Source organism: Orcinus orca, chromosome 17 (genome assembly GCF_937001465.1).
Source record: "Orcinus orca chromosome 17, mOrcOrc1.1, whole genome shotgun sequence".
In the NCBI taxonomy this organism is placed as follows: domain Eukaryota; kingdom Metazoa; phylum Chordata; class Mammalia; order Artiodactyla; family Delphinidae; genus Orcinus; species Orcinus orca.
Genome location: NC_064575.1, coordinates 71,618,649 through 71,640,021, shown reverse-complemented (window position 1 = coordinate 71,640,021; position 21,373 = coordinate 71,618,649). Strand labels below are relative to the sequence as shown.

At 42.5% G+C, this 21,373-nt stretch overlaps 1 protein-coding gene across 14 annotated transcripts in view; it reads left to right on the top strand.

Annotated features, from left to right (window-relative positions):
- C17H8orf76 (chromosome 17 C8orf76 homolog) overlaps positions 1–21,373 on the top strand; it is a 72,509-nt gene continuing 51,136 nt past the window's right edge. For 12 of the 14 annotated variants that reach the window (XR_007472673.1, XR_007472674.1, XR_007472681.1 and 9 more), the window contains exons 1-5: positions 391–549; positions 3,521–3,616; positions 4,330–4,473; positions 8,935–9,392; positions 18,816–18,948. Coding sequence is in view for 3 of the 14 variants with exons in the window: in XM_033419861.2 (XP_033275752.1) it covers positions 433–549; positions 3,521–3,616; positions 4,330–4,473; positions 8,935–9,392; positions 18,816–18,948 (948 nt within the window). In the remaining 11 variants the exon portion in view is untranslated. Of the gene's footprint in view, positions 550–3,520; positions 3,617–4,329; positions 4,474–8,934; positions 9,393–17,793; positions 18,050–18,815; positions 18,954–21,373 lie in introns of those variants that run through there. The other 2 variants (XM_049700537.1, XM_004265344.3) reach the window with 2 other exon arrangements.

Below are 21,373 nucleotides of genomic sequence, written 5' to 3'. Positions count from 1 at the left end.
GCCCCAGTTTTTAATGAGAATCATCGTGCCGTTCAGAGGTTGTTAGGAAAGGATACAGTAAAATGGAAGAAAAAAAAAAAGTGCTTAACACAGTGCTAGGAGTATGGTCAATAGTGAAAAACTGGTACCTACCAGTTTTGAACAGCTACCCTGAGGCTAGTGCTTTTTGATGCGTGCACGTAAGGATCGCTCTGTCCATCTCCAGAAACAGAGAAGTCAAGTTCTGTCCTCGCGTCGTGAACCAGATAAAATCTCAGCTCAACGACTCCCAACTTGCCGTGGGCCAAGTCCCGGTCTGGCTCCCGCCCAAAGACTACAAGTCCCAGCATGCCGCTCGCTGGGCCTCGACGGCCCCGCCCCTTCCGCGTTGGCCCGCACGTGGGCGCCGCTCTAGGCACCGCCTCCTCTCGATGCTCCTGTCCTGGGCGCGCAATGGAAACCGGCTGCTGGTTGCTTGGCGGCGAGTTCGAGGACTCGGTGTTCGAGGAGAGGCGGGAGAGGCGGCCTGGACCGCTTGCGTCCTACCGCGCCAAGCTCTGCGAGCCGCAGGTGAGAAAGCGGGGCCTCTCGGCCTCATCCCAGCCCCCGGGTCTCGCGCTCCCGGGTCCCGGCCCGACAGCGCTTCAGACGCCCCAAGGCCGCGTGGCCTACCCCCGAACCCAAACCCTCCCGGCACGAGTCCTGCGTCCACGCGGACTCCCTGGTGTCCCTTCCCCTACTCGAGCCGCAGCCGGCTGGGCCCGGCCCCCTCTGCCCCCGATGGAATCCCCGCGCCGTCGGCCATCAACTCGCACCTGGCGTTCGGCCTGCCTCCCAGAGGCTCGCTGGCCTCACGCCCCTGCTCTAAAATCTGTAGTAGCTCCCGTGGAGCTTCACTGCTTCTGCTGCCGGGCAGTCAGGGCCCCCAGAAATCCAGCCCCCGCCCACTTTTCAGACCTCAGTGTTGTCTGCTCCCTGAACCGTGACGTCCCACCCACGGGCCTGCCCTTGTTCACTGAGTTCCCCCTGCCCATGTTAACCCCGTTCAGATGGTCACAATCGTTCAATTATAGACATTTCTCAAGGCGCACCTTAAATGCCACCTCCTCCAAGAAGTCTTTTCTGATTCCCCCTTCCAACCACATATTTTTGTTTTGACTCCTTTTCCCTCTTTTACCTATTAAAGCACTTGTCAGTATCTCATAAAACTCTTAGACCCAGAATGCTTAATGATCACAGGAGCGTGCGTGCTTAACTTTATGTCCTCCACAGTGCCTGGCAGTTTTTGTTCATAGTGGGAACTCCGTGAATATTTTGAATAAGTAGACTGTTAACCTGGTATTCTTTCATGTGTGTAAATCTCATCTCACCAATAATAATTCCTTTTTATCAGGTAGTGTTCCAGGCACTGGGCAGGGTTCCTTGACATGTATTGTCTCATTTTTCCTTAAAACCCTTGTACTTACAGATGTCAGGCACTCAGAAATTACAGAATTGTATGCTTGCTTTATTTCACTTACATTTTCTCCTTGCCACATGCAGTCTTTCAGAGTGACCTTTAGTACTTGATCGTGTAGACTAAAAGCGGGGAATGGGCTTTCAAAGTCATGGGGTACCGCATTAAAAAGCCACAGGTGTGAGATAGGACCCTTGCGTTCCAGCGTTGGCTTTACCGGTTGCCTTTCAAAGTGTCAGTTCCTTATTTGTCATTTGAGAAAAAATAATGTTTGCTGGCTCACAGGTTTATTGTGAGAGTGGAATGAGATAATACTTCGCCAGGTGTGGTATGCTGTATACTTATAAAGTAAAATCCCCAAATCACTTGTCATTAGAATTTACTTGGTAAATGGTAACTGCTCATAAATTCAGGCCCCATTCAAGTCCTCTTGGTTTCCCCAAGTGTAAAACCAGGAGTTTGGGTTAGAAGATGAGTGTTCCCTGCCTGTTTGGTGTGGGACCAGGTGTTTTGCCTTACCAGCACTTCTCTTCTTAGTCTCACCCTTGTTCACAGCTTTTCCCTCCTACTCTTATCAGAATGGGGTATTTAAAGCCATCCCCATCTGCGCTCTTGCGTTTGAGAGCCAATTTTGCTTGATCATTTCCCAGTAGGATGATGAACATTGGATGGAGGTTTGCAGTTATTCATTTATTGTTCAAGAAGTTGGGATTGGCTAATAATCTAATAGAGTATGTGACTGGAGAGCAATAAAGTGCAAAGGAAAATTATGGGTTCAGTATATAGGCTGTTGTTGGGTTACACAGTACTTCAGGGAGAACAGAAAAACAGTGGTTGCTAGCTTTCTCCACAATGATGAATCAGGCTAAGGAGGGAAACGATTACTAATTAACGATATTACTAATTAACAGGGGGGCAGTGATACCCAAGCAACTCTTTTAGAAATAGAACCAAGAAATTTTGATGTGATGGTGGAACCATCACAAATGCAGTTACGTTTGAATTAATAATAGTGTGTAACTGACTTCATTCAGCCTCGGTGTGTGTTACTCTGAGTAAAAGGGAGGATGGGGGACTTTCCTGAGGTCACAGTGGTTGAGAATCTGCCTGCCAATGCAGGGGACACGGGTTCAATCCCTCATCTGGGAAGATCCCACATGCTGCAGAGCAACTAAGCCCGTGTGCCACAGCTACTGAACCTGCGCTCTAGAGCCCGTGAGCCACAACTACTGAAGCCCGCGCGCCTAGAGCCTGTGCTCTGCAACGAAGAGTAGCCCCTGCTCGCTGCAACTAGAGAAAGCCCATGCACAGCAACAAAGACCCAATGCAGCCAGAAATAAAAACATTTTTTTAAAAAGGTGGGGCGGGGGGAGGATGAGATACTTCTTTGGAGCTGGAAAACTGGCACACAGTGCTTCTCGTCATTCGTGTTTTCTCATCTTAATGTTCTTTATGCAATAATCAAAAAAGATCTTTCTATCCATAGGGTTTAAATCAGTAGAAAAGTGAATAAAATATTCCAGATGGGCATTTCCTGAGACTTTTCTCCTATAGCACTTTGGCATTTGATTGCACGGAAGCCACCTTTCAGCCTTCATCTCTATTCCCTCTTTGCGTCGATTCTACTTTTGGCTTTTACACTTTCATAGTAGCACTATAATGACAGTTCTTCTTTTCTGTGTCCTCTCCATAAAGAGTTGTCAATCCCTATTCCATTCACCCTAAAAATTTCTCTGCAGGAAAACATCTCAGTCTAAAGAACCATCGTGAACTGTGCTAGTTAAATGTAGGTTCCCAAGCATCACAACCCCAAATTGGAAATGCTGTAGATAAAACCATATACTTTTGTGTTTTAGTTAAGAGGTATTGTATTATTGGTATATTTACTACTTGTGATAATTTTCATAAAAACTGGGCCACCGTTAGAATTGTCATTCTTCTTTGTCAGATGTTTTCCTGAGTCTTATCCTGAAGAATTATGTCTTTTTTGAGGTTTAATCAATTATATATGGGAAATTGCTTCTGAGTAGGGGGTGGAAAAGTGTAGTTTCATTCTCTATAATATGCTGTTTTCACAATTTCTAGTGGTTTTATGAAGAAACGGGGAGCAGTGATGATGTTGAAGCTCTGACTATCCAGAAATTCAAAGGGGACCTGGCCTACAGACGGCAGGAGTATCAGGTAGAATTTAACATATAGAAGATTGCACTACTTGAAATGGGCTTTTGTTCTGTCCATTACAGTATATTTAAATAACAGTATACTGAGTTATGAGTGTGTTGTTTGTGAAGATGAATTTAATCTTTTGTGATATGTGTTTGTAATCTTAGAATCCCAAGTTTCTAGCTCTGTATAATTTGTTTTGTTTCCTGTAACTCCAGTATAGAGAGCTTGTTGGGATCCTTGTAGGTCTGTTTCCCCAGGTTCTGTATCTCCTAATTATGTGGGAACCTCTAGCACAGATACCTCATGGGGCCACAGGAACAAAGCACCCGAAAATGTGTAAGAAAAGGAAAGAACTAACAACTAGATTAGTTGTCAGCTTGCTTTATTTAGAGACTTCATGTCATCTTCACAAGAGTCCTGTTGTTATTTTGCTGAGGTGAAAAGGTTATACAGCAAGTTAGTGGCAAACCCAGGATTCACATTCTGGTCTTTTGGGCTCCAGAATGCTTTATTTATAGTCTCCAGCCATTTTTTCTCTACCTTTCAGAAAAAGAGTACTGACTAAAATGCTCAAGTCTTCCTTTAGTTCATTGTAGGGTCAGTTATAACATTACCTTCTGCCTAGGAAACACGTCACCCCCATGACTGAATTCTTTTTTCTACTGTGTTTTCTGCCTTTCTTTTCATCCCTTCCCTTCATTTTCCTTTATTTAACAAATATTTGCCAGAAAGCACTGCAGGAGTATTCCAGTATCTCAGAAAAACTGCCGTCTACGAATTTTGCCATGAAAAGGGATGTCCAGGAAGGCCAGGCTCGGTGTCTCGTTCACCTGGGGAGGCACGAGGAAGCCCTGGAGATTGCTACAAACTTGGTGAGTGGTTTCTGTGCGTATTTCCATTTGCTTCCCTAGGATGGCTGAATGGTTTATTTTGTAAAAAACAAAACAAAAGACAACTTGTTGCAGCTAAATCTGTGTGTTTGGATAAGCAGAAGAAAATTGTCAGTGGTGGAAGAACTTTATTATGATGAACAGTTTGGAGGTCTAGACATAATCATTTGCTTGTAATATTTTTTCCTGTGTTATGCTCAAAATTTTTCATTGCCTGAAAATCTCACTTGCAAAGGTTTTTTTTTTTTTTTTTTGGCTGTGTCGGGTCTTAGTTGCGGCATGCAGGATCTTTCATTGAGGTGTGCGGACTTCTCTTTAGTTGTGGTGTGCAGTTTTTTTCTCTTTCTAGTTGTATCACACAGGCTTCAGAGCATATGGGCTCTAGTTGAGGAGCGCGGGCTCAGTAGTTGCGGTGTGCGGGCTTAGTTGCCCCGCGGCATGTGGGATCCTGGTTCTCCGACCAGGGATCGAACCCACATTCCCTGCACTGGAAGGCAGACTTTTTAGCACTGGACCACCGTGGAAGTCTCACTTGCAAAGGTTTTTACTCTTGTTAGGAGTAAATACTCAGAGTGGAAGGATTATGTGATGTGTTTTCTTCTTTAGGTGTTTTGTTGTTGTTTAGATTTTTATTTTCTAAAATTTCTACAATGAACATATATTACTTTTATAAACAGGAAAAAAGTTTACCAAAAAATGACTAAATATCATACTAGGCCAAGCTTAATCCTTTTTATTCTTAAATGGAGTCTGCAGAATTTTTTTTAAGGAATTTAATAAAAGCAGGTTTTTTTGCAATTCTATATCCTGCTTGTTTTTGTTTTCAGATTAAAGCACCTACAGTTTTTAGTGTAAATTTTATATGGGGACAAGTCTCAGTCGACCAGTCCTAGTTTATAGATGACCAGTTTTCTTCCTCAGAGGGACTTACTGAGGCACTGAGGCTCTGATCTTGAATCCTGTGGATCTCGTTGACCAGAGGTCAGCCTGAAGTACGCAGCCAATTGAGTTGTCCTCCTCCGTTTCATTAACTAAGAGAAATCCCACAGTTTGCTTGCCGGGGTTCATTGCATAGGACCTCAGCCTCTTGCAGTGAGAGGAACCCTTGGTGGTAATTGTCTTCGGAACATGGAAAACAGCTGTGTTTTGTTCACTCTTTTTCTCCCCTCTACTAATTGTGGGTTAATTCTTAAGCTGGAAGATAAGATTACCCTGTTAAGGAAGCACATGGCATGAACACAGTGAACTTGGCGGGGTTTAATGGTGTTCAGTCTCCCTGGTCTGAAAATTAACAGCAACTTCGGTTCTTTCAGTTGCTTTTTCTAGACATCAGTCACCCGTCCTTCCTCACTGTTCTGCTCTCCCATCACCTCTCTCTTCCTCACATCACCTGCATATCACTGTTGTGCTTTGTCTCCCCCCCTAGACCACCGAAAGCAGTGACAGGTGGATTAGTGTCAGGGGCTGGACTGGCTCTCTGGTTCCTTCTAGCTTAGTGAGTCTCTGCTGTTGTGGCTCAGAGAAGGATTTCTTGCCAGCAGATGCCATCCAGAGCTTGGGATAGTTACCAGGCAGGAGGAAGGACCAGTCAGAAGACCTTCAGCTCCTCTGTCAGGACTTTGAGAACTGGTCCTTGGGCTGCTGGGCACCCTGGTGGGCAGGAGTGTTGGGGAAGAAATGGCAGCATAGGCTAATAGGTCTCACCCCTTTCTTTGGGTCTCTTCACATGATCTCAGTGGAGCCTGCCCATTTGCATGGTTTTCTCATTTCCTGATGCCCTGTGTTTTGTTTTCTTTTTCCCTACTTGTAGGCCCTCTTCTTGTTACTCGCTCCGGCCCATTTCTGGGTTTTGTCCCAGTGGTTATTGCCCCCTCGTGCTCTGGAGTGGGCAGGTCATGACCCAGCATTGAACAAAACACAGTGAGTCTTGGAGTGCCCAGCAGGATATGAACACTTTATGCTCACAACTTCTACTGAAGTTTATTCACCTCTCTTCTTAATCATTTTTGGATAAAATTTGTAATGGAACTTATTTCTTTCTTTTTATTTTATTTTATTTTGGCTGCCAGTGCAGCCAAAATTTTGTTCTTTGTTGCTGTGTGCAGGCTTTCTCTAGCTGCGGCGAGCAGGGGCTACTCTTTGTTGCAGTGCACGGGCTTCTTACTGCAGTGGCTTCTCTTGTTGCAGAGCACGGGCTGTAGGCTCGCGGGCTTCAGTAGTTGTGGCGCACGGGCTTAGTTGCCCCACATGTGGGATCTTCCCTGCCAGGGCTCAAACCCATGTCCCCTGCATTGGCAGGTGGGTTCTTAACCACTGCGCCACCAGAGAAGCCCTGGAACTTATTTCTTAAACAAACAGTTTATACATCTTATAGCGGCTGATAGGCTCATGTGATAAACTGTGGTAAGGAAACTGCTTTTTGACAGTTACTGACTTTTTTTTCCATTTATCACTTCATAAACATTTATTTCAGTCTTACCATGTGTGCAGTTCTGGGTTCGGTGCTAAGGAGACAGAAAACCATGTCCATACCCTGCCCATACATTGCTGGCCTAGTGTCTAGTGGGAGAATCCTAAGCCAGCTAACACGCGTCAGCTCTTCTGAAGTACCTTTCTTCTGTGACTTCTAGTGGGACCGATTGTAGCTCTGCTACTCATAGCTGTGTGACGTCAGGCAGCTTGTCTGACTTCTCTCTTAGGACTCAGTTGCCTCAACTATAAAATGGGGATAGTGGTAGAGTCTATTTTAAAGGATTGTCTTGAGGATTAAATGAGTAAAGCACTTAGAGTAGTGTCTGGCATATGGTAAGCACTCTGTAAATGTTAACTCTCGTCATCATCATTGCATTATAGAAGGAGTTGCAGTACTGTGCACACAAACTCGTTTAAATGGAATGTAGTTTCCAGAGAGTTCTTTACTAGCTAGGCCATCAAAACCATGGTCTGCGTGCTCCACCCTACCCCACCACATACTTGCTTCCGCAATCTGAAAATGTTTGTAAACAGTATAGAGCACTATAGACTGTAGAGGAAAGGTGGCGTTTGCTGTAGGTAGTTTATACGTGTTGCTTTCACTATTATAAATAAAAAACATAAAGATGTGTTACTCAACAGTTATTAGACATCTGCTATGTCTGAGGTGCTGTGCTCTCTACTAGGAATTCAGCATTGAACAAAAACTTCTGGAACTTAATGGTCTCTGGGGAAGGACAGAATACTGAACAATAGTAATAATAAAACCAGATCAGATCTGTCATCGGGAAGGTATAGTATGACTGAATAGGTTACATGAGGCTTTATTTCCTGTCTTTTCACTCAATATATGAATACTTAGAATCCTCCTCAAGCTTTCACTCACTGGTCAGCCAGTTTCTTCCAGCTGCATGCTGGGTAGGTTTTTTTTTTTTTTTTTTTTTTTTTTGCGGTACGCGGGCCTCTCACTGTTGTGGCCTCTCCCGTTGCGGAGCACAGCCTCCGGACGCGCAGGCTCAGCGGCCGTGGCTCACGGGCCTAGCCACTGCGCAGCATGTGGGATCTTCCCGGACCGGGGCACGAACCCGTGTCCCCTGCATCGGCAGGCGGACTCTCAACCACTGTGCCACCAGGGAAGCCCCATGCTGGGTAGTTTTACTCATATTTCTTGCTCAGTTCTATGCAGGGGCTTGATCTGAATACTAGTAGGCCAGGTTTTCCTTAGACTTAAAATGAACTGAATCTCTACAGACTTTAACTTAGAAAAAGGAGGCTTGTTTCCCTAACCCACAGGGCTTTTGCCATTTGGCAAGTTAGGCAAGAGGTGATGGCTCTGATTAAGGAGACTTGAAAAGGATTTTCTGATCAGAAGGAAACCAAGCAATCCCCTCCAGCCAGAAATAATTGGCCCTGCTAATAGTTACCAGAGAGGGCATTTGGATTCAGTTATGCATCACGAAACACTGAGAGCTGCAGGGCCATCCTGTTTAGGATATCTAGGCCAAGTAAAATTTGGAAATAGAGTCCCTTTGAATCCTCAAGGAAATTACGATTTGGATTTTTAGAAAGCCTGGAATATTAAAATGGAACCATTAGCACAGGGTATAAAAAAGTTGGCTTGGGTCTTTCAGATATCTGGCTGAAGACAATAAAGATTATAATACAAATGGAAAATAAACTGACACAGAGGTTTTTGGTGCTGAACTTTGCCAGGCCACTATCACCTGGATTATGTGACTGTTGTGACATTAGGGTGTTTGGGAATGACTGGTGATTATTTTGTTAGGTTAGTTTATATTTCTCTAGGTTTATGGTTTTGAACTGAGATCTATTGAAAAATATTTAGTTCACCCTACTTGTGTGGCTACTTGTCATTTATAACATGTACAACTTGGATTTTTAGGCATCTTCATTTTTATATGGGAAACATTCCATAGTTTAAACTTCCTAATCTTTTTTTTTTCTCCTTAGGAAAATAAGGCAACTAACACAGACCATTTAACCACTGTGCTCTACCTCCAGTTTGCTATTTGTTCAAGTTTGCAGAACTTGGAGAAAACAATTTTCTGCCTACAGAAACTGATTTCTTTGCATCCCTTTAATCCTTGGAACTGGGGCAGATTGGGAGAGGCTTACCTGAATCTGGAGCCAGTGCTTGCAGCATTGCTTGCGTCATCTCAGAAACAGAACAGTTTCACCTCGAGTGACAAGGCTATCAAATTCTCTTGTCCCCACTCAGGAAAAGACTGTCTTTTGTGTTTCCCTGAAATGTTGCCCGAGAGCTCTGCGTTATCTGTGGAAACGAGCAGTGGTAATAACCAGAAGAATGAGAAAGCTTTAAAAAATATTCAAAACTGTATGGCAGAAGAGAGAGCAGCAGTGTTGCTAGAAACTCAGATGAAAGCCTGTGCCTCTTTTATACGAACCAGGTAAGCTAAGAGTGAATTAAACACACATGGTGCTAAGCTCAGAGTAAAGGTTTTATTTTTCTAATTTTAAGCTTCTAAAAATTCTAGGCCACACACTTAGTATATGTTTTTAAGATTTTTCCCATGGTCTAGATAGAATCCTTTGAATGCATCCTTTTAGCATGTAAGATTTAAAAACAAAACTATGTTTGCTCAAAAATACAACTTGTATCATCACTCAAGATAAAAGGTTAAAATTGGCAGCCATTAAAATTAGGAAAGAAAATTAAATGTATAAAACATTGACAAAGGGGGAAGCGATACATACATATATATTTTTTTAACATCTTTATTGGAGTATAATTGCTTTACAATGGTGTGTTAGTTTTTGCTTTATAACAAAGTGAATCAGCTATACATATACATATGTCCCCATATCTCTTCCCTCTTACATCTCCCTCCCTCCCACCCTCCCTATCCCACCCCTCTAGGTGGTCACAAAGCACCGAGCTGATCTCCCTGTGCTATGCGGCTGCTTCCCACTAGCTATCTATTTTACATTTGGTAGTGTATATATGTCCGCGCCACTCTCTCACTTTGTCCCAGCTTACCCTTCCCCCTCCCCATGTCCTCAAGTCCATTCTCTGGTTGGTCTGTGTCTTTATTCCCATCTTGCCCCTAGGTTCTTCATGACTTTTTTTTTTTTTTAGATTCCATATATATGTGTTAGCATATGGTATTTGTTTTTCTCTTTCTGACTTACTTCACTCTGTATGATAGACTCTAGGTCCATCCACCTCACTACAAATAACTCAATTTTGTTTCTTTTTATGGCTGAGTAATATTCCATTGTATATATGTGGCACATCTTCTTTATCCATTCATCTGTTGATGGACACTTAGGTTGCTTCCATGTCCTGGCTATTGTAAATAGAGCTGCAATGAGCATTATGCTACATGACTCTTTCTACATTATGGTTTTCTCAGGATATATGCCCAGGAGTGGGATTGCTGGGTCGTATGGTAGTTCTATTTTTAGTTTTTTAAGGAACCTCCATACTGTTCTCCATAGTGGCTGTATCAATTGACATTCCCACCAACAGTGCAAGAGTGTTCCCTTTTCTCCACTCCTTCTCCAGCATTTATTATTTTTAGACTTTTTGATGATGGCCATTCTGACCAGTGTGAGATGATATCATTGTAGTTTTGATTTGCATTTCTCTAATGATTAATGATGTTGAGCATTCTTTCATGTGTTTGTTAGCAATCTGTATATCTTCTTTGGAGAAATGTCTATTTAGGTCTTCTGCCCATTTTCGGATTGGGTTGTATGTTTTTTTGATATTGAGCTGCTGTAAATTTTGGAGATTAATCCTTTGTCAGTTGCTTCATTTGCAAATATTTTCTCCCATTCTGAGGGTTGTCTTTTCGTCTTGTTTATGGTTTCCTTTGCTGTGCAAAAAAAAAAAAAGATTGCTGTGGCTATTCGGGGTCTTTTGTGTTTCCATACAAATTGTGAAATTTTTTGTTCTAGTTCTGTGAAAAATGCCAGTGGTAGTTTGATAGGGATTGCATTGAATCTGTAGATTGCTTTGGGTAGTATAGTCATTTTCACAATGTTGATTCTTCCAATCCAAGAACATGGTATATCTCTCCATTTGTATCATCTTTAATTTCTTTCATCAGTGTCTTATAATTTTCTTCATATAGGTCTTTTGTCTCCTTAGGTAGGTTTATTCCTAGATATTTTATTCTTTTTGTTGCAGTGGTAAATGAGAGTGTTTTCTTAATTTCACTTTCAGATTTTTCATCATTAGTATATAGGAATGCCAGAGATTTCTGTGCATTAATTTTGTATCCTGCTACTTTACCAAATTCATTGATTAGCTCTAGTAGTTTTCTGGTAGCATCTTTAGGATTCTCTATGTATACTATCACGTCATCTGCAAACAGTGACAGCTTTACTTCTTCTTTTCCAATTTGGATTCCTTTTATTTCTTTTTCTTCTCTGAGTGCTGTGGCTAAAACTTCCAAAACTATGTTGAATAATAGTGGTGAGAGTGGGCAGCCTTGTCTTGTTCCTGATCTTAGTGGAAATGGTTGCAGTTTTTCACCATTGAAGACGATGTTGGCTATGGGTTTGTCATATATGGCCTTTATTATGTTGAGGAAAGTTCCCTCTGTGTCTACTTTCTGGAGGGTTTTTATCATAAATGGGTGTTGAATTTTGTCGAAAGCTTTCTCTGCATCTGTTGAGATGATCATATGGTTTTTCTCCTTCAGTTTGTTAATATGGTGTATCACGTTGATTGATTTGAGTATATTGAAGAATCCTTGCATTCCTGGAATAAACCCCACTTGATCATGGTGTATGATCCTTTTAATGTGCTGTTGGATTCTGTTTGCTAGTATTTTGTTGAGGATTTTTGCATCTATGTTCATCAGTGATACCGGCCTGTAATTTTCTTTCTTTGTGACATCTTTGTCTGGTTTTGGTATCAGGGTGATAGTGGCCTCGTAGAATGAGTTTGGAAGTGTTCCTCCCTCTGCTATATTTTGGAAGAGTTTGGGAAGGATAGGTGTTAGCTCTTCTCTAAATATTTGACAGAATTGCCCTGTGAAGCCATCTGGTCCTGGGCTTTTGTTTGTTGGAAGATTTTTAATCACAGTTTCAATTTCATTGCTTGTGATTGGTCTGTTCATATTTTCTATTTCTTCCTGGTTCAGTCTCAAAACGTTGTGCATTTCTAAGAATTTGTCCATTTCTTCCAGGTTTTCCATTTTATTGGCATATAGTTGCTTGTAGTAATCTCTCATGATCCTTTGTATTTCTGCAGTGTCAGTTGTTACTTCTCCTTTTTCATTTCTAATTCTATTGATTTGAGTCTTATCCCTTTTTTTCTTGATGAGTCTGCCTAATGGTTTATCAATTTTGTTTATCTTCTCAAAGAACCAGCTTTTAGTTTTATTGATCTTTGTTATCGTTTCCTTCATTCCTTTTTCATTTATTTCTGATCTGATCTTTATGATTTCTTTCCTTCTGCTAACTTTGGGGTTTTTCTGTTCTTCTTTCTCTAATTGCTTTAGGTGTAAGGTTAGGTTGTTTATTTGAGATGTTTCTTGTTTCTTGAGGTAGGATTGTATTGCTATAAACTTCCCTCTTAGAACTGCTTTTGCTGCATACTATAGGTTTTGGGTTGTCGTGTTTTCATTGTCATTTGTTTCTAGGTAATTTTTGACTTCCTCTTTGATTTCTTCAGTGATCTCTTGGTTATTTAGTAGTGTATTGTTTAGCCTCCATGTGTTTGTATTTTTTACAGATTTTTTCCTGTAGTTGATATTTAGTCTCATAGCGTTGTGGTTGGAAAAGATACTTGAGACAATTTCGATTTTCTTACATTTACCAAGGCTTGATTTGTGACCCAGGATATGATCTATCCTGGAGAATGTTCCATGAGCACTTGAGAAGAATGTGTATTCTGTTGTTTTTGGATGGAATGTTCTATAAATATCAGTTAAGTCCATCTTGTTTAATGTATCATTTAAAGTTTGTGTTTCCTTATTTATTTTCATTTTGGATGATCTGTCCATGGGTGAAAGTGGGGTGTTAAAGTCCCCTACTATGATTGTGTTACTGGCGATATCCCCTTTTACGGCTGTTAGTATTTGCCTTATGTATTGAGGTGCTCCTGTGTTGGGTGCATAAATATTTACAACTGTTATATCTTCTTCTTGGATCGATCCCTTGATCATTATGTAGTGTCCTTCTTTGTCTTTTGTAATAGTCTTTGTTTTAAAGTCTATTTTGTCTGATATGAGAATTGCTAGTCCAGCTTTCTTTTGATTTCCATTTGCATGGAATATCTTTTTCCATCCCCTCACTTTCAGTCTGTATGTGTCCCTAGGTTTGAAGTGGGTCTCTTGTAGACAGCATATATACGGGTCTCGTTTTTGTGTCCATTCGGCTAGTCTATGTCTTTTGGTTGGAGCATTTAATCCATTTACATTTAAGGTAATTATTGATATGTATGATCCTGTCACCATTTTCTTAATTGTTTTGGGTTTGTTATTGTAGGTCTTTTCCTTCTCTTGTGTTTCCTGCCTAGAGAAGTTCCTTTAGCGTTTGTTGTAAAGCTGGTTTGGTGGTGCTGAATTCTCTTAGCTTTTGCTTGTCTGTAAAGGTTTTAATTTCTCTGTCAAGTCTGAATGAGATCCTTGCTGGGTAGAGTAATCTTGGTTGTAGGTTTTTCTCCTTCATCACTTTAAATATGTCCTGCCTGTCCCTTCTGGCTTGCAGAGTTTCTGTTGAAAGATCAGCTGTTAACCTTATGGGGATTCCCTTGTGTGTTATTTGTTGTTTTTCCCTTGCTGCCTTTAATATGTTTTCTTTGTATTTAATTTTTGTTAGTTTGATTAATATGTGTTTTGGCATGTTTCTCCTTGGATTTATCCTGTGTGGGACTCTCTGTGCTTCCTGGACTTGATTAACTATTTCCTTTCCCATATTAGGGAAGTTTTCAACTATAATCTCTTCAAATATTTTCTCAGTCCCTTTCTTTTTCTCTTCTTCTTCTGGAACCCCTATAATTCAAATGTTGGTGTGTTTAGTGTTGTCCCAGAGGTCTCTGAGACTGTCCTCAATTCTTTTCATTCTTTTTTCTTTATTCTGCTCTGCAGTAGTTATTTCCACTATTTTATTTTCCAGGTCACTTATCCGTTCTTCTGCCTCAGTTATTCTGCTATTGATCCCTTCTAGAGAATTTTTAATTTCATTTATTGTGTTGTTCATCACTGTTTGTTTGCTCTTTAGTTCTTCTAGGTCCTTGTTAAACATTTCTTTTATTTTCTCTATTCTATTTCCAAGATTTTGGATCATCTCTACTATCATTTTTCTGAATTCTTTTTCAGGTAGACTGCCTATTTCCTCTTCATTTGTTTGGTCTGGTGGGGTTTTGCCTTGCTCCTTCATCTGCTTTGTATTTCTCTGTCTTCTCATTTTGCTTAAGTTACTGTGTTTGGGGTCTCCTTTTCGCAGGCTGCAGGTTCGTAGTTCCTGTTGTTTTTGGTGTCTGTCCCCAGTGGCTAAGGTTGGTTCAGTGGGTTGTGTAGTTTTCCTGGTGGAGGGGACTAGTGCCTGTGTTCTGGTGGATGAGGCTGGATCTTGTCTTTCTGGTGGGCAGGACTGCATCCAGCTGGGTGTTTTGGGGTGTCCATGGCCTTATTATGATTTTAGGCAGCCTCTCTGCTAATGGGTGGGGTTGTGTTCCTGTCTTGCTAGTTGTTTGGCATAGGGCGTCCTGCACTGTAGCTTGCTGGTCGTTGAGTGGAGCTGGGTCTTGGCGTTGAGATGGAGATATCTGGGAGATTTCCGCCGTTTGATATTACGTGGAGCTGGTAGGTCTCTTGTGGACCAGTGTCCTGAACTTGGCTCTCCCACCTCAGAGGCACAGCCCTGACACCTGGCTGGAGCACCAAGAGCCTGTCATCCACACGGCTCAGAATAAAAAAGGAGAAAAAAAAGAAAGGAAGAAGGAAGAGGATAAAATAAAATAAAATAAAGTTATTAAAATAAAAAAAAATTATTAAAAAAAATTTTTTTAAGTAATTAAAAAACAAAAAACGGACAGAATCCTAGGAGAAATGGTAAAAACAAAGCTATACAGACAAAATCACACACAGAAGCATACACATACACCTTCACAAAGAGAGAAAAAGGGAAAAATACGTATATATCGTTGCTCCCAAAGTCCACCTCCTCAATTTGGGATGATTCGTTGTCTGTTCAGGTATTCCAGAGATGCAGGGTACATCAAGTTGATTGTGGAGATTTAATCTGCTGCTCCTGAGGCTTCTGGGAGAGATTTCCCTTTCTCTTCTTTGTTTTCACAGCTCCCTGGGTTCACCTTTGGGTTTGGCCCCGCCTCTGTGTGTAGGTCGCCTTCAGGCTTCTATTCTTCGCTCAGACAGGACGGGGTTAAAGGAGCAGCTGATTCGGTGGCTCTGGCTCACTCAGGCTGTGGGGGAGGGAGGGGTACGGCTGCAGGGCGAGCAGGCGGCAGAGGCCAGCATGACGTTGCATCAGCGTGAGGCGCGCTGTGTGTTCTCCCGGGGAAGTTGTCCCTGGATCCCAGGACCCTTGCAGTGGTGGGCTGCACAGGCTCCCAGGAGGGGAGGTGTGGATAGTGACCTGTGCTTGCACACAGGGGAAACGATATTTTAAAGAAGGAATTTTTCACTCACATTCCACAGAAAGCTACCGAAGAAGGAAATCTGCTCGTGTGTTCAAATCATTATTAATAACACAAATAAACAACGTTTAATTCATTCTACAGGGAATTCCCATGGTTCAGGGACTCCCATGGTTTTGGATCCATAGTGTATAAGAGTTTAGGGAGAGGGGAGAGTACACTGGACCAGTTCTGTAATTTATGAGAGAAACAGACTCTCTCAGGTCTCAGATAATACCAAAAAAACATAGCATTGGGTTTTGTTTTGTTTATTTTTTTTTAACTCTGAAGAATTCAAGAAGTATTGATGCTAACAGTGAGTCTTACTGAAAAGCGGTATCTATTTGGCAGATTTTAAACTTCCTTCAGCGGATGTTTATTTAGCATTGCCTGTATCACTTTAATTCAGAAGTGCATTGAATGACATCTGGGTTCCAGGCACCTGCTGGGGCCTGGGATCATAAAGATCATCAAAAAAGAGTCCCTTTCCTTACACTACTCAGTGTATTGAGGAAAACATATGTGCAGTCGGTGACCAGCAGCACAGGTGCTAAACAGTGTGTCAGTGGCAGAGAACCCTTCAGGGACCAGTACCTGGGAGCTGTGCAGAGTGGCAGGAAGAAGGACCTCCACAGATGGAATGGGGCTCCTGGGAACATTTGTCAGTTGTGTAGATGAATGTACTCGATGCTGTGTATACATTATTTCATTTTAACCCTCACCACTCTCTGGGGTACATGTTGGGATCCCAGTGTACAGACTGGGGAGCTGATTTGGAATCATGCCCAAGGTGGCGCAGCTGTGAAGTGCTACCAGGATCTGGACCCAGATCTTTGACTCCAGAGCCTGTGTTCTTGCCAGGATATCTTGCGAGAGAGAAAGCACGGCCCAAGGAGTGGAAGGGCTGGTGTAGCATGGTGGCGTCACGTGGTCCGGTGCAGTGAGAGCAGCTTTGGTGGCAGGAGACCGAGAGGTGGGCTGTGGACCCCGAGACCAGAACAGCGTCATGAGCAGGAGGCAGGACCTTGGAGTCAGATCCCATTTTAAGGGACCTAATACATCGTTGTTATTGAGGGAATTAGCCTGGACTTCTGCGCTTGCTCGCTCACCGTCTGACCTTGCACAAATTACTTCAGCTCTCCGATCTCCAGTTTCCTCATCTTGACAAATGGAGAAATGGGGGAAATGCCTACTTTGTAGAGTTGTGAGGTTTAAAGTATCTGAAGCACTTATTGTAGTATGCACTGTGCGTAAACATTTGGTAAATGTTGTACTTCTGCTGTTTTGTTTTTATTCGCACAGGGTGTTAAATGTCATCTTAAAGAGTTTGGGCCTTATGCCGAAGGTCTGAAGAATATTTAAATGTTTAAGTGGTGTGACAAGAGCTCTGATTTCGAGGGAGATCTGGTGGCTAGGAGGACGTATTAGAGGAAGGAGTTTGGATCCAGGGACACAAGGGAAGGGGCTGTGGACCAATCAGTGGATGGTGCCGAGGCCCTGACCTAGCACAGTGCGCTGAGAATCAAAAGGGGAAATGGATGTCACTGAGGGTGGAACAGACAGGACTTGGTGACAAGCTGAATGTGTGGGTAGGCCGGGGTGGGGAGGGGAGGACGGAAGAGTCAGACAACCCTGAAGAGTCTGCCTTGTGGGTGAGGGTGGATGCTGGTGCCTCCACTGAGACAGGACAGGGCTGGAGAGCAGAGCGGATCGAGGGTGGGAATCCAGCTGGAGTTTTCCATTAGAAGTGGGAGCTGAGCTCAGAAGAAGGGAAGTGTAGAGGTTGAGCTCCAGGAAAGATCAGCGATCAGATGGAGTGAGAAGCTTTGAAGGCGAGAGGTCTTGTGAGACCTTTGAGAAGGCACTTTCAGTAGCGATGCGGTGACAAGGCAGACTGCAGAGGACTGAGGGTGAATGAACATGAAATGGAGGCAGCAAGGGTAAGCTGTATTTTCAGGTAACTTCAGGAGCGAGAGAGAGAAAGCAAGGACATAATAGAGGCCTCGCGTATAAGTGCCTCCAGAGGCCAGGTAAGGTGATGTGAAGAGTCAGAGTGAAGGCCAGTGAGGTCATGTTCTTTTATAAAACTCCAGCGGCTTCCCATTGCACTTATGTAAACTCCACATTTCTTTCCGTGGCCTGCAGGGGCTTATGTGAGTTGGCCCTGACTGTCTTTTTCTCCTCTTTCACTACAGTTTGTTTTCTTCTTGGCTGTGTTCCGGCCACAGAGATCTTCCTGATTTCCAGACTCGGCAAGCTGGTTCTTCTGGCAGGGCCCCCTTCCCCTGGCCAAGCCCTCTTCCCGCCGTGAGCCTGCGGCTGGCTGCTCACCTTCTGAGCCTTAGCTTGAGCGGTAGCTCAGAAAAGCCTTCCATCACTGCCCCGTCTGAGGTGGATGCTTCGTCCACCCTGTCTTGAGTTTTTGTTTCATAGTCTTCGTCACTGCCTGAGGTGATCTTATTTGCTTGTGCTTTGCTCTCCTTCTGTTCCTTGAGGCAGAAACCTGTCTGTTTTGCTCACCAACGTCCCTCAATGCCTAGAGTAGTGTGGGGGGCATTTCTCAAGGCAGGAAGTGAGTGAACAGGAGAGCTGAGTGCTTTTGGACGTAGCAGTGAGGCCTGAGGGGAATTGGAAAAATCTGCAGTCAGCATTTTAGAAAACAGAGAAGAGCAGGAGGTGTGGGAGGAGAGAAGAGGAGACCAGGCCAGGACTGTGACGGGGAGACCGGGGTGAGCCAGGTGCAGAGTGGCCCTGCGAGGGCCGTGGAGGGGATGGCCCTGCTGTGGGTAACGGAAGCGTGCTAGAGATCCTGTTAGTCCTTGAGGCCCAGGGAGATGGAAGGGTCATAGAGCACCGACTTCAGAGAGCTACATCCTGACACTTCTGGGAGGAGCCTTTGATGGGGAGGTTTGTTCTTTTCACTCTGCATTGTTTGTGCTTTTCAATCACTTGACTTCTACAGGAAGCTCTTTTGAGGCTTGCTCTCTAAAGATTCCTTTGAGAAGTTTTGGTCTATGAATTTTAGAAAAGATAACTCTCCAGTGTAAAGTTGGGCAATTTGTTGAGAGTAAGGAGCTTTCAGGATTCAAATGAAGGTGAGGACCTTCTCTTTGGCCGAGTTGGACTCACATCCAGCCCAGTTCCAGTGCTATGTATGAACATGTCCTCACTGCTGTCCTTTATGTGAGCCTACACATTGGGACTTTCTGTTTTTCAGGCTTTTGCTTCAGCTCGCCCAATCTCAGCAAACATCGTTTGCTTTGGAGAGGAACTTAAAGACTCAGCAGGAAATTGAAGCTAAAATGAAAGGGTTCAGCTTCAAAGAAGACACTTTGCTGTTGATAGCAGAGGTGAGTGTGTCCTCTAGGGTTTATGTGAAACAAAGTATCATAGATATTTTTCCTGGCTCCGAGACCACTTTTTAAAAAACAGGGCCAAATCGCGTCTTCTGAAGGACTTCTGTCTCCCTCCTTTACGTGCCTTTTGATCACTTAACCCCCAAAAGTGGCCTCTTCATCCCCTCTGAGCAGTAGCGTGCTGTGAGGCAGGGGCTGTGTTTCGTTTACTTGTCAGTGCTTGTTAGTACCTGCCTGCTTGAACATCAGAAATGCCCGGTAATTGATTTGCGAATGCTGAATAAATGAATGAATGAGTGACTTGACATTTGGGCAGCTCTTTTGTCTGCTTTTTCTCCTGTTCATCCTCAGAACAGCCTGGGGGATGGGGGGAGCTGGAGTGAGGCTCATAGAGGCTGTGACTTGCCCTAAGGTCAGATTTTAAGTGGCGGAACTAGTTTGGAACCCATCCAGCTCCAAGTCCATTTTCTTTCTGCTCCACCCTGTTACTACTTTGATGGTTGCAGAGAAATTCAGATGTCAGGTTTTTTTTTTAACTTGGTCTGTGGCAGTTTCTCTCTGAACTCAGAGAGTGATTGCTGGAATTAGATAGCTGTGTGGGGCCCCCCCAAAATTTAAAAATGTCTTATCTTTTCAGCTAGATTTTAAGGTCCTTATAAGTGAGACATCCTTACAAGGTGTCTTAAACATCTTCATATTCTTCCCCATGTGTGACTGGAATAGTAGTCCTCTGCCTGGACAATGCATGGGAAATACCTGCATTTAAAATAGCTTTTTAAAAAAGAAATGTCTGGGCCCTCTTTGGGATGATAATGTGCATTTCATTTTGTGCTGTTACTTTTACTTAACATTGTGACATGAGCATGACCCTGTATCCTTAAATATTTCTTAATTACATACTTTTTTCTTTTTATAGTTATTTGAATTAGGGTCCATATAAGGTCTACATACTGTGTTTGTCTCTTACATCTCTTTAATGTTATAACAGTTCCCCTTCCCCCTCTTTTTTTTTTGGTGATAAAAAATATATCTAACATAAAATTTGCCATCTTAATTGCTGTTGAGTGTACAATTCAGTGGCGTTAGTTACATTCACGATGTTGTGCAACCACCAGCACTATTTCCAAAACGTTTTCGTCGCTCCAAATAGAAACACTTTAACCCTACCCCAACCTCTGGTAACCTCTAATCTGCTTTTTGTGTCTATGAGTTTGCCTGTGCTAGATATTTCAAATAGTGGAATCACACAATATTTGTCCTTTTATGTCTGGCTTATTTCACTTAGCATAATGTTTTCAAGGTTCTTCCATATGTATCAGAACTTCATTCCTTTTTATGGCTGAATAATATTCCATTGTGTGTGTGTGTACACCCCCACACACACCCCCCACATCCTATTTGTCCATTCATCATCTGTTGATGGGCACTTGCATTGTTTTCTACCTTTTGGCTTTTGTGAATAATACTGCTATGGACATTGGCATACAAGTATCTGTTTGAGTTCCTGATTTCAATTCTTTTGGGCATCTATCTAAGAATGGAGTTGCTGGGTCATCTGGTAATTCTGTGTTTAACTTTTTGAGGAACTGCCAAACTGCATTTTGTTTTATAGGCTGATATCTTTACCTAACATTGTGGTATGATCATGACACTGTATCCTTAAATATTATTTGAGTGCATAATTTTTAATGATTGGATAGTAGTCCAGTTACAGCTTTTGATGAGCTATCATTTATCTACTTAAGTCCTATATTGGACATTTAACAAATATTCAGTACCGACTTTAATAAGTCTTTGCAAAAAAAAAATCAGTTTTTGTGTTTGTTTTAAAATAGATTACTGGAAATAGAATCACTGGGTTAAAGTATATGAACATTTTAAAGCCTCAAAGCATGTTTCCAAATTGTCATTGAGAAAGATTGGTTCCGGGAATTCCCTGGCAGTCCAGTGGTTAGGACTCTGCGCTTTCACTGCTGAGGGCTCGGGTTTGTCCCTGGTTGGGGAACTAAGATCCTGTAAGTCACGCGGTGTGGCCAAAAAAAAAAAAGAGAGAGAGGAGAAAGGTTGGTTCTGTTTATATATCCTCCAGCAGCATATGAGAATACTGATTTTCCTTCTCCAAACCTAGGTATTAGGTTGAACCATGTGAAATTGTCAATATTCAATCATTTTGACCATAAAACCAGAATTTTATATTGAACAACTTAATATTATTACTTTTTAAAATCTGTACTTTCATTGGTAAAAATAGCGCTTTTTAATATTACTGTTTATTTGATTACTAATAAAATGAACAATTTTTTCACACATTCATTGGCCATTTATATTTTGTGAAATACCTAGTCATGCTTTTTCTTCGTTATTTATGTTTCTGCTTTTCTTATTAATTTTAAGAGCTCTTTCTACACTAGGCTTACTA